This window comes from Triturus cristatus, chromosome 3_1 (genome assembly GCF_964204655.1).
Source record: "Triturus cristatus chromosome 3_1, aTriCri1.1, whole genome shotgun sequence".
NCBI lineage: Eukaryota > Metazoa > Chordata > Amphibia > Caudata > Salamandridae > Triturus > Triturus cristatus.
The window spans coordinates 427215428-427227845 of record NC_140583.1 but is presented as its reverse complement, the minus strand read 5'-3'; the positions used below and the strand labels follow the sequence as shown (position 1 = coordinate 427227845).

Genomic DNA, 12418 nt, shown 5'->3' with positions numbered 1-12418 from the left:
GGCCTCGTATTGCGTGGCGATGGTTTCCCTGATGCCAGCAATGGCGCCCATAATGTCCTGCAGGGAAAGTTCCGTAGAGACGTTCGTGCCTCCCCCTGCAGCGTCCGGGGGGAGGCCAGCAGCGCCAGGGGACCCTCTGCCCTGGGTGTAGCGGTCCATGTTGTTGCTCTGGACCGCTCCCCCGCGGAGGGAGGCCTTGGTCTTGCGCCCCTCGGGACCCCCTTTGCCCCCCATGTGAACACGGCCACTCAAGGGGACCTCCAACCAAGAGGTGTAAGGGCGCCAGCAAGAAGACCTCAAAATGTCTGTATAGGGGGTCCGAGGCTATAGGCACTCTAGTGGCAGGTGGAGGAAAACCTCGTGCAGAGGCCCAGGAAGCACCTCTCCACCCCGAGCGCACCCGCCAGCTGGTCTCCTGAAGTCCAAAACCGAAACCGAAAGTGGTGGATCGGCAACTGGTACCGCGCTGAAGCCGCTGTTGTTCAATTGCAGCCCGGCCCCACGAGTCACCTTCACCCCGGTCACCTCCGTCGGGTGGGTCCCAAAAGTTCCGACGACGACAACTCAGGATTCCCAGGTCCGAGTTGATTTTTGAAAAGAGATATGTGCTCAGCTGGTCTTCATCTCCCAGATTCCATAAACCACATCAGGATATTCTCAGGATAAATTCCGAGGAGCAGAAAGGGTCCGGGGAGCCCTGTGCTCACGCGACCATCTTGGATACGCGCTAGGCTCCTCCTCTTCAACAACTAATTGTTAAATTCGATAAACAAGTAATTACCTATATGATTTGTAGCCAGTATGCGCACAGCATAAAGGAAATTAATTAGAATAAAGAGCATGCAACTGCATCAGTGATTAACAATTTTAGTATATTACTGTAGATCCAAAGATAAATATAACGGTGCAGTGCTATTGTTACAAAGGCTAAGTGCTGATTATAATTCTTGCGGTGCAAGTCATTTTATATACACGCAAACAGGAATGCTTTAACATAAACAACAGGCTGCATTGGTCATACAGTATTGCACCGCATTTGTATGAGCCACGGAAGCCTCATAGTTATACACAATATGAAAGAATAATGCAGTCTATATTGCAAACAGTTATTAACATTTCAACCCCAAAGATGTTTTTTTATCTTCAAACCCCTCTGACACTCAGTCAAGAGCCTCAATGGGGCACCAATATCAGAGGCCGGCGGTACAGGTGGTAGCTCACCTTCTGGATGAAATCATGCTTAGTCAATAATAATCCACTTATTAACACCTAGTAATTGCAAAATAAAATAGATTTTTTTTAATGCAGCAGTACTACATAAGCTTCCAATATAATTTTGAATCATATTTAAATGCCTGTGTCGTCTGCATTGAATGCATGACTAAAACAACAGCTGCCTATGTCCTTGACAGTAAAGCTAATGCTTATGCACTATCCTGGGCCTTCTGATCTTCTGGATAAACTGTATTTCACAAATAGATGCATAACTAAACTCAGCTGGAGGACATCTTAGGCCCAATGATGGAATAACGTACCACTAGGATATGATTTTAAATGGGTCAAATAAAAACTACAGTACATATTGCTGTAGCCACCCCTCCCGTTCTTCTCTCTTCATCAACTTTGAAAGACGGGTACTTGCAGTCCGATTGCTGACAGTCAGGCAGTCTGATAAATGTTCTCAATAATGCAATAATAATAAGCAAAATTCTACAAATACAAATTATTATCAAACTAAATCTGTGCCTTTGAGTAGTAGGATGTATTTGTTATCGAAAAATGTACATTAAGTGCATTGTGTAATAGAATTGTTTGAAAATAACATAAATGTAAAAAGTACCGTAGCACTGGAAAAGTATGTTTTCACTGTACAGTAAAGTAATATTTGAATACAAATCCACACTTCAAAATTAAACAGAAAGTTGTTGATGTAATTGAAGTCTTTTAAGATTAATGAATGATATTTTGAAAAATGACATTTTATTGTGTTTAGTTTATTAAATGACCCCGAGTAAAGTGTTACATGAATATAGAAATAAATCTATTTGCCATAAAATTTTCAGTATAATTTAGATCTTTCCAGGGTTCGGCATGTACACCTTTTTTTATAATCTCATTATCAAATACTCTCAGAAATTGGCTATGAAACCAGTCTTAAGCCTATCCAAGATGTTATCCAACCAACAGTAACCTGAACTTTCCAGACTGGTGAATCGAGTCAGACCTTTAGAACATTGTGATTATTATTACTTTTTATTCAATCAATAATAACTTGCACGTGTCCTATATTTGCAAATCAATTACATTGATCCATGCAGAGACACAGATATTTTGAAACTGAGTATAAATAACTAATTTGAGAGTAATATAACGTTTTCGGTACGATCAGTAATAAGACATGTATCAAAACTGTAAGTACATTTTATTTTTTCATTCCTGGTCACTGTTGGCTGTGGTCTTTTTTAATGTGCCTGCAGGCGCCTTTGTGTGATGAGATTTCATCTCACGATTTACAGCACAAATGCAATCCTCTTTGCTAAGGTTAGTAACGACTCAGCAGCCTTTATTGAGAGTGAGGTGTACTATACCTGATATTACTGCATTTGAGAACCTTTTTTAAATCATCAGTGCTTGCTGTTGTATACTGAAACGGAGGCAATGACAATTTGCTTCATCTGTTACTGTGTGATATTAGGAGCACAATTCCAAACAACTGTCATTTGCTGGAATCAACTATATCAAACCCTCAAAACACTACCATCGCTCCGTGAGGCAATGATAACGCTTCTCCTTAAACTGGACAAACCTTCAGACTGTCGTGATTCCTATCGCCCCCTTTCTCTAATTGATACGGACAATAACATTTTCGCAAAGTTATTGGCTTTGCGTCTTCTCCTCCTCATGCCCCTCATCGCCCTCCCTGATCAGTCCAGTTTCATTCCTGGCCGCGCCACATCCCACAACCTCTGGACCATATTCTCTGTCCTCCATCTGTCCTCCATCAGATTAATCCTAGCCTCCCTGCAGTGGCTGCTCTTCTCGATGCCACCAAGGCATTCGACACCCTCGAGTGGCCCTTTTTATTCTTTCTTCTACCGCGACTCAGCTTCAGCAACATCTTTATTCGTAAAATCTTACTCCTCTACACCCACCCCTCCGCCCGCCTTCGAATCAATGAACACATTTCCGATCCCATTCCGATTGAACGCGATTGAACGCGGCACCCGACAGGGGTGCCCACTCTCCCTATGCTCTTCGACATCGCGATGGAGCCTCTCGCTGCCAGACTCCGGCAACACCACACTCAGAAGGGCATTGGCTTTTCGGCCCGCGCCCTCTTGGTCTCCATGTACACGGATGATATTACATTGTATGTCCGCCACCCCCAAGAAAATCTCAGTCCCCTTGTGCACGAGATAATACGGTTTGGTGGATTCTCCGGCATATAGGTGAACTGGATTAAGTCAGATCTGTTCCCTCTTACTGATGCCACCAGGTCATTCACCCCGGACTTTCCTTTTGTATGGGCTTCTGGCCCTATTCGCTATCTAGGTATTTGGCTGAGCAGGGATGTGGATGACATTTGGAGGGCCAACTTTGGATGTGCGGTGGACTGGCTCGAGTCCAAAATACCTCACTGGAACTGGCTCCCCCTGTCGCTGGCTGGTTGTATAGCCATTGCTAAGATGGTAGTCCTCCCGAAATTCCTTTACCTCTTTTTGAATATCCCTATACCCCTAACTGCCCATTTCTTTTGTAAGATCCGCTCCCTGATCATATCTCTTGTCTGGGCTGGCAAACAACCCAGGATTGCATACAATATCCTTACCCTCCCCATGTCAGTTGGCGGCATGATCGCTCCCAGTTTTAAGCTTTATGCCTTAAGTGCCCAGGCCAGCGTTTTAAATTTCTGGATTCACTTCCCCTCCAACCCTCTGGCATGACCAAACATGCCGCCCGCCTGAGGCTGGTGACACTGGCGGATCTCTACCCGGAAACACGTTCTATTCTCTCCCTGCCGCCTCTGGTCCCATGAACACACTGATCTTTTCTCAGCTGCGGGCTATCTGTAGGGAGTTACATCCCACGTTCCCCCAGCCTCCACCTTCGATGTCCTCTTTTGACTTCTTATATTCATCTCCCACTCCCCGGAAGTTGGTGACCAAACTATACACCCTTACACTGATCTTGCTCGTGTGGCATGGGGCGAGGATCTCGGTGTGGACATTTCCCAAGCCGATTGGCTCTATTGCTGCAACCAGACAAAGAAACTATCTCCCAACTATCGCCTCCGTCTTATACACTTCAAATATTTACATAGGCTCTATCACACCCCTGTTCAGCTACATAAATTGGGACTCATCCCTAACGATAGGTGCTTGCGATGCTCTGCTCCTGCCGCGGACTTTTCTCATCTTGCTTGGTTGTGCCCAAGGGTGTCGGACTTCAGGCGGGAGGTCTGCGCCGCTATTACTGAAATCACCTCTACACTGGTTCAGCCCGAGCCGTTATGCCTGCTGGGCTTTGTTAAGTTTTCCCCGGACGCCTCTCGCCGATTGGTCGCTATGCTGCTCCTCCTTGCACGGCATAGGGTGTCCATGTGTTGGGGTCGTAGACCGGCACCTAAGTTCGCCCAGTGGCTTGAAGATGCTTCAAGATGCCAGACCCTTCTAACTGAATTCTGGGACCTCATGCCTGCGAGATCTCGCCCACTCGACATATGGTGCCCCCTAGTGACATACCTTCATACCCGATCACATCTGAGCCAGACTGCCTCTCCCGTGCTCCCCATCGGCACTCTGCCCGCGGCGGCAGCCGGTGCTGGTCAGCAGCCGCCTCCTTCCCTGCCCTCATCACCCCCTTGCTTCTTCCCCTACAATGCTGTCACCTTATCCTACAGCTATGTATTAATCACTCGTACTAGCAAAACACTGAATAGCTATTAGATGGTTAAACCCATCCCCGCCGCTGTTTAGTGAATGGTTACGAGACATGATGGCATGGCCTACTGTCGAGGAAGTTAGACTGAAACAGATCTGATGTGATAATAGGCTGGAGGATGGCTTAAGAGCATGGAGACGTATGATAGCGGAGTTGAATACTCAGGGTGACACACCTACGCAGCAGAATGCACCCGAGTAGATAAAAATGTATCCAATATTTTTAAGTTATGTATCATATAAAGAAAGTGTAAGATAAAATAGGATCAGATCATGGAATAATATGCAAAACCATTCAACCATAGGAGTGACACATGTTTCACGTGTCAATCAGCTATACCATGCTCATCTCTACAAATGTTGAAATTACTGATCGAATCCTAGACCTTTTGCCTGTTGCGGAGGAGGGAGGGTAACAAAAAAAAAGGAGAGCGTTTTGTTATATGTTTCAATATCAAGTAAAACAAAAACAGAATACATGCATCAATGTGTGATGTTACAAGATCTGCCATTATTTCATGACATCTGATGATGTAAACCAATAAAAATATATATTTTTAAAACCTGTCTTTTGTTGGTATAATGTGTCCGGGGTTTGGCACAACTTATGGTTCCATGTGTTCTCCATGTATAATAATGCTGACTTAATTTTTTTCCATTCCAATAGATATCGATGAATGTGAGATTGCCGGAATCTGCATGAATGGCCACTGCGTGAATACCGATGGCTCCTTCAGATGTGAATGTTTCCCCGGCCTAGCCGTTGGCCTTGATGGCCGCGTGTGTGTTGGTAAGACAATCCTTCTCAGAGACCAACTATGCTTCAAAGACTTAACATCATGCCACTAGGAAAACATTTACATAATAGGAATCATCACCCTGAAGTTCCTACTACTGTAAACCCGACTGAATGATGTGCAGTTCTCCATTGCTATTTAGTTAGGAAAATGGCCGGGATCACAGCCAGCACTCCCCCTATCTTGCTAACAAGCATAATATTTCTGCTGGTTTAGGCCCAACTGCAGATAGGGAATTATCAGAATGCAGACCAAGCAGTGTGAATAAATAATTAAATAATCAAGTCAGCAAGCCTTTTCAATCTATGTACACAGGATCTGGAAAACATCCTTATATTCATCAGGACCCCCCCAATGCTGGTCCAATTTAGGAAAGAGTTGCTCATCCCTTTGGCTGGGTTTGAGCTATTCAAATACCACACACATACATACATACACTATACATACTCTTATACACATACATGCACATACTTATAGGAACAAAATAAAAACTAAAACAGTGGAAATCTACATGAAACAGCATTTACTAGTATTCTCACATCTCTCTTGTTCCTTTTAACAGTTCTAATCCTAAATGCTTTCCTAGTCAAAATAAATATACCTGTTGTGACACAGTTGTTGAAGTGTGTGGGCCATACTAGCTAAATTGGTGTCATGCTCTCTCCTGCTGTGAGCAAGCCCACTGCTTGGTAGAATATAATACCCATCATGCACAACACCACATGCCAGGCTATATTTGCAAAATGAATATGCAGAATGAGTATGCATGTCATCACACTGCTCTGAAGACTTTGGTCTGGGTAGTGTAAATGCTCTTTATGTTCTGCCAAATGATGTGTAGTGACACTATGCGTCGGCTCATAAGAGCCACTGCTGAACCCCAACCTCACTCAGGTATGTCCCCCATCAACATATTCATGGTATTATAATTGTGTGTCTTTAGCATACGTCCCAAAAATATATTACCTTTTTGAAACATGTCAAATCAATGTGTAGAGATTGTGCTCCTTGAGGTGGAAGTACAGATAGAAATCCTGATATTCTAAAGATTGGACTAAAGTCATAATTATCGCAGTGAAAATCTCTGCAAAAATGTGGGGCCTTGTTGGAAGGTGAATTATTAGTAGGGGTAAGTAGGCATCTACCGCTAGCAACCAACGCCATATTAGATCCAGACAAGGTCTCAACAACTTATTCCCTTGCTCGACCATTGGTAGCTGGCAACGAGCAACCAAGCTTAACTTAGTCGACAGGTGTGTGAAGCATTTAAAAACACTGGTACATTAAATAAGTAAAACACACACACACACAAAATACAGAACCTATTTATAAAAATAGGAACTATTTGTATGATTAAAATGGCACCAAAATGACAGAAATCTAATATTGGGAAGCAGAGATGTACATTTTTAAAGAATGAAAACTTTCTAGTGCTTAAAAACATAATAGCACCAATTTTGGACATCTGGTCGCACTTGACTGGAACACAGTGAAAGTTTGAGGTCGGCGGCGAAAGAGCCCTCGTCAAATACACTAAGCGGAAGGCCCCGATCAAAAATTTATCTTTGCACTTATAAACTTTTCTGGAGGATTTTCTCTCAACATCGATCGGGTCGCTCCAGTAGGCCAGATTCACAGCGGCTTCATCGGCTTGATTCCTCGGGAGCCCCCAGTCAACTCCTGGAAGTCATGAGTTCTGGACCTTTCAGCTGGACTGACCTGAAATCCAAGCCATGTCGTGGTGTGAGGTAGTCGGCTGGACCCTCAACGTCGGGTCAGTACCTTATGAAGCTTTTTCTAAACGTTGCTCCAAACTTCTGGAACTTCTTTCTGAAGTTCCTCTTGAGGGTTAAAAGTGTCCACAACACAAATCTAGGGTTCCAGAGTTTCTGAGTTGCTCCTCGGAAGTTGGGACTACAGTTCCAACAATGCACCTAGCCAAATACTTAAAAGTCCACTGTACGCACTCCTGGCTGGGGACTTCTTGAGGGAGATGTTAAAGGTGAGTTCTGTTAACCTGTTGCTTTCAGGGAGTCCACTCCTTAATCCTTTTGAAGCAAGGCAAAGTCCCCAGGGCTGTCATTCCAAGTATGCAGCAGTAGCAGTCCTTCAGAGTGCAATCCTGTGTGGCGCAGACCAGGGTTCCTTCGGGGCAGCCCTTCTTCTCCTTGTAGTTTCAGGCAGCAGATCTGAGTTGCTCTGCAGCTCTAACATATTTATTCAATGTTCTGGGGCAACAAGCCGGGGGACACCCCTGACCAATGGCATACAGGGTGCCACCAAAAAGCATGACAGCTTCCTCTAAAGTGTGACATTTTCTCTTACCACAAAGCACTGCACGTTAAAATTCAAGATGGAGATTTTCTCTCCTTCGGAGTAAGAGCTGGCTAAAGCAACCCACTGGTGTGGCTCATTTCCCCTAACACTCCCATTCTAGACCTCCTGCAAATTCCACTCTTGGGGCTGCTATCTGCCGTGGTGGGGTACAGGAAGAGGGGTATGCCTGGCTGGCATTCCTTACTGTCCTGCTCCTTCTGAAGCCTAGTTCGATTTACCCAGCCCCCTTCCTTGCCTGTTCTCTACAGCTGCAGAGCTCCCCGATCAGATAACCTCTGTCTCTGTGCAGGTCACTTATCAAGTCATCAAAGCAATTTTGCTAAGCCTCTTACGGCTGCTCAATCAGGAGAGGCTGCTAGAAGGCTGGAGTTTGGCTCACAGAAAATAAAGTTGTATAACTTCCTTTCTGTATTTGTTATGATAAATTCAACAGTGGCAAGTTGTTGGATTTATTATTACCAATCTTTCAAGTCCTTGAAATATTGTTTTCGTTCACTCCAGTCAACAGTTACACTGTATTACAGTATTCCCATGTTAGCCTTTGGAGCTAAACTTGCTACAATGGGGAAAAACAAAATTGATAGTTTTTCCCTCACTGGGGCATATAAAACCTCTTTTAAAATGCCCCTGCTTATTTGCTTGGGGGCACCAAGGGTAGTAGGGTAGACCTTAGGGGTGACATATATGTAAAAATAAGATAGTTTAATACTTTGGAAGGACCTTTAAATCCAAAGTCAAATTTGCATGCAATTTCAGTTTAATAGCAACTTGCAAAGCACGGCTGACTTTTAAAATGACAGCAGGCAATACAGCAGTGCAAACTCATTAGGAATCTTCTAAACTTGATTTGATAGAAGTGGGTGCAATTTGTACACCAACTTCTACTGATTACCTTGGTATTTAGTGAACCAACCTATACAGACTCGTAGTGGGACGCAATTCAATCTACCTCATTAATATGCATGGGAAATTGAGACCTTCTATAGCTGATTAGAGCAACAAGCATGATGAACCTGCTGACATCAGCAGACCACCATGTCTCAATTGCTTTGAAATAAAGCAATCTTTATTATTTTTTTTAGAATGCACTCTCCTTTCCTATTTGGAAAACAGGATGCATTTTTTTTCAATGACTACTTTAAAAAAAAAAAACAATGGTGGAGGTGTTACTTGTAGACCCCTTCCTGTTTGCAAATGGTTAGCACCAAATTTGATTTGGTGGTAAAATATGAATGTTTCGCAACAGTATTTCGGTCACAAAACATTAATAAAGAAGCCCTTTACACACCCCTTGCAAATACTAATCCTGTATTTATTCTAAAACCAAAGCAAAAATTGAATCTGTTTTGCACAGTTTATATTGTTGTGGAAAAATGTGGCTACCACAGAAAACAAAGACCATATTTAAAGGCTATTAACATAGAACATGTTCAGGTAGATGAATTATGTTAACAGCATGAAGCTTACTAGTTTTCGTATGCAAAAGTAAGTGCATATGTGCTAGTGAAAGAATCTCAGGTGTAATACCAATGCCCTTTTTGTCATCTAGATACGCATATGCGAAGCACGTGCTACGGTGGTTACAAGAGAGGCCAATGTGTGAAGCCGTTACTAGGAGCCGTTACGAAATCCGAATGCTGCTGCGCCAGCACTGAGTTTGCATTTGGGGAGCCGTGCCAACCTTGTCCAGCGCTAAATTCAGGTACAGTAGCAATATCTTATTTACAAATAACATGTTTTAACTTTAGTATTTATGCACAGTACTCATGGAATTCCGTTTTGCAAATGTGTGACCTGAAGCAGGCAAGTCCCTGGTTTTGATAATGACGGGGTGAAGTGAACCTGGCCAAAGTCAATCTATAGAAATTTCGTGATGATGCGACGTTTGCCGAGCTCTCATAGGTTGTTTTTTTTATTGAATTCTCCTTGTTTTATCACCTAAATGTGTCTCCCTGACTTTGCAAATAACAGTAGACATCTTTTTTAAATAGTTTTTTGTTAGACACAATGCTGAGGATTCATTCATGAGTTGAAACACATTACACAAACTCAGTAATATATTTAAAAATTACGCTTCACTTGTAAAATGTAAGTCAGTGTTCTGCATTGTAGAGATCTGATTGGTCCTCAAAAGTTGTTCACCCAAAGCATGGTCTTGCTAAGCAGAACAGGGACTTCGACAACAAGATCGCTAATATTTGCAAAACAATGTTGGTAATTTTTCAATCTACCACCATCAGGGACATCATAGCGTCTGCTTCAATTTTGGTGTCTACTCTCAGCCTGTTCAGTCCACTTCAGGTGTATTGCCCAAATGAAACAGAAGTGGGGAGCTGGCTTCTCATTGATGTATGTTCAGCAAAGTTCCTGAGATCTTCACACCCACATCTCCATTTTCATTAACTCTTCACATGATTCAGTTGCATCTCCCTCTCTAAAGCACTATTTGAACCCTGCAGATTTAGGGAATTTTTACCTTATTTCATACTTGTCCTATCTTCCCAAACTCCTGGAAATAGTAGTGATGAATTACAATAGTTTCGGAAAGTTGAGATTTTCTTGATCTACTCGTGGTTCCAAACTAGTCAGGTGCACACAAGTTCTACTAATGGCACTGTCTATCCTCGCTGATGATTGATTCTTCTGTGTGGTAATTCTTTGAGATGAATAGATTAATTAATTAATTGGGCATTCCTAAAGAGCACATCGGCCCAGATGCATCCAGGTGCTATCCAAGCAGGTTGTGGATGTGCTGTTCTCAATCAAATCACATTATTGTGTAACATACATCTAAGACACCTGATGATGCTAGACCTATACAGACCTGCACTTTGTAATCAGAGCGTGGGGTTTCCTCTGGGATGATTCTTTCTCAGCCATTTGCTGTCAACTCAGGTCCTGCTTCACAGTGAGGGACCCAACCATTCTGCGGACCCCACATTGAAGTCATGTCTTGATGCACTCTGATTCTCGGGGAAATACTTAAAGAACGCTTGTCTTTCAAAGCACAGATGGGTGGCCTGGTATGGTCCTGCTGCTTTCAACTGTGATGTATCTTTCTGTAAGTCTAAGAATCCAATTACGCTCATTGTATTTTCTCAAGAATGTACCATTTTAATGGTGTGTATTTGGGAATTCCAAAGACCAGATATGTCTGTCCTGTCTCTGTTGCTGGCTCACCTCCACTGGTTGCTGGTAGAGCAACACATCAAATTTAAGGGTGTCTCAGTAGTGTATAAGGGCACACCAGTCTGTATGCCTGAATTTCCTGACTAATAGATTTTAAAACGTCTGCCCTGTTTAGAGCCTATGTTCCTCAAGTCTTGCTTTCTTCATTTACCCTCCTTCTACAAGGTCCGAACTTCCCTGCATCTTCACCTCTGGCAGCAATACCTTGTGCTGAAATTGAAGGCTTGCCTGTTTGCCAGTTAACTAATGCGGGCAGTCCCTCTGCTATTTGTGTTGCTCCCAGGGTTCAGTTTTCTTAACACCATAAAGCCTTGGGTGAACATTTGCCTTAAAGTACATGTTTAAATGTGTTGAATGGGTGATTGAAGTTTACAGACCTTTGACTGCTCTAGTGGTCTCACTGCTTACAGATACTTTCTTAATTCGTTTGGGCTGCTGGTTGACTGGTGGATTGCTCAATGGGTTTCTGTTTTTTGGTGCATGTGATGTGATCATTTGATTGGTGGATTGTTGGCTTCCAGTTTCTGGAATGCTCTTTGCTGGTCAGATAAGGATTTCCTAATGGTCTGACCGATCCGTGCCACTCATGTAGACTCGCTGGCAGCTTTCTGGCTCTGTAAGAAAAAGTGTAATAAAACCACCAGTATTAGAATACACATAAAACATCAATCCATCATCATCTACCGCGCTCTTGCTCTAAAAATAAGTTCAGCAGTTGAAAATATTTCAAAAGACAACCCATTCGGGGTAGGCCAGATTTTCAGAGATGTGTGAAGGCCATTATTTCACCTTTACAAATTGTCTACCCAAATTTTTATATATCAGCTGACAGATTTCAACGCAGACATCACATGGGGTAAAGCCAAATTAACTGTAATTAAGTCAACAAAAAGGTTACAAAGCATATTCACCAAAACAACTGTCAAAACCTTTTGTTGAACAGATGGGCTAAATCAACAATCAACTATATCGTTGTGCAGCACCCGAACAGACTTAGAAAATATTTTGGCTTTCCCTATACAAAGGTTACTGTTTAGCTTTAATGTTCACCCCTGCCCTCGTACCCTACAGAAAACATAGCACCCATCCTGAAATAATAGCTGAATATACAAAGTGTGAATACAGTATAACAACCTGAGTAGGGAGGTCGCTGAA

At 43.0% G+C, this 12418-nt stretch overlaps 1 protein-coding gene across 1 annotated transcript in view; it reads left to right on the top strand.

Annotated features, from left to right (window-relative positions):
* FBN1 (fibrillin 1) overlaps positions 1 to 12418 on the top strand; it is a 722489-nt gene that overhangs the window by 463457 nt on the left and 246614 nt on the right. Inside the window, exons 15-16 of the mRNA XM_085644212.1 lie at positions 5608 to 5730; positions 9624 to 9776. Of these exons, the coding sequence (XP_085500338.1) occupies positions 5608 to 5730; positions 9624 to 9776 (276 nt within the window). The remainder of the gene's footprint in view (positions 1 to 5607; positions 5731 to 9623; positions 9777 to 12418) is intronic.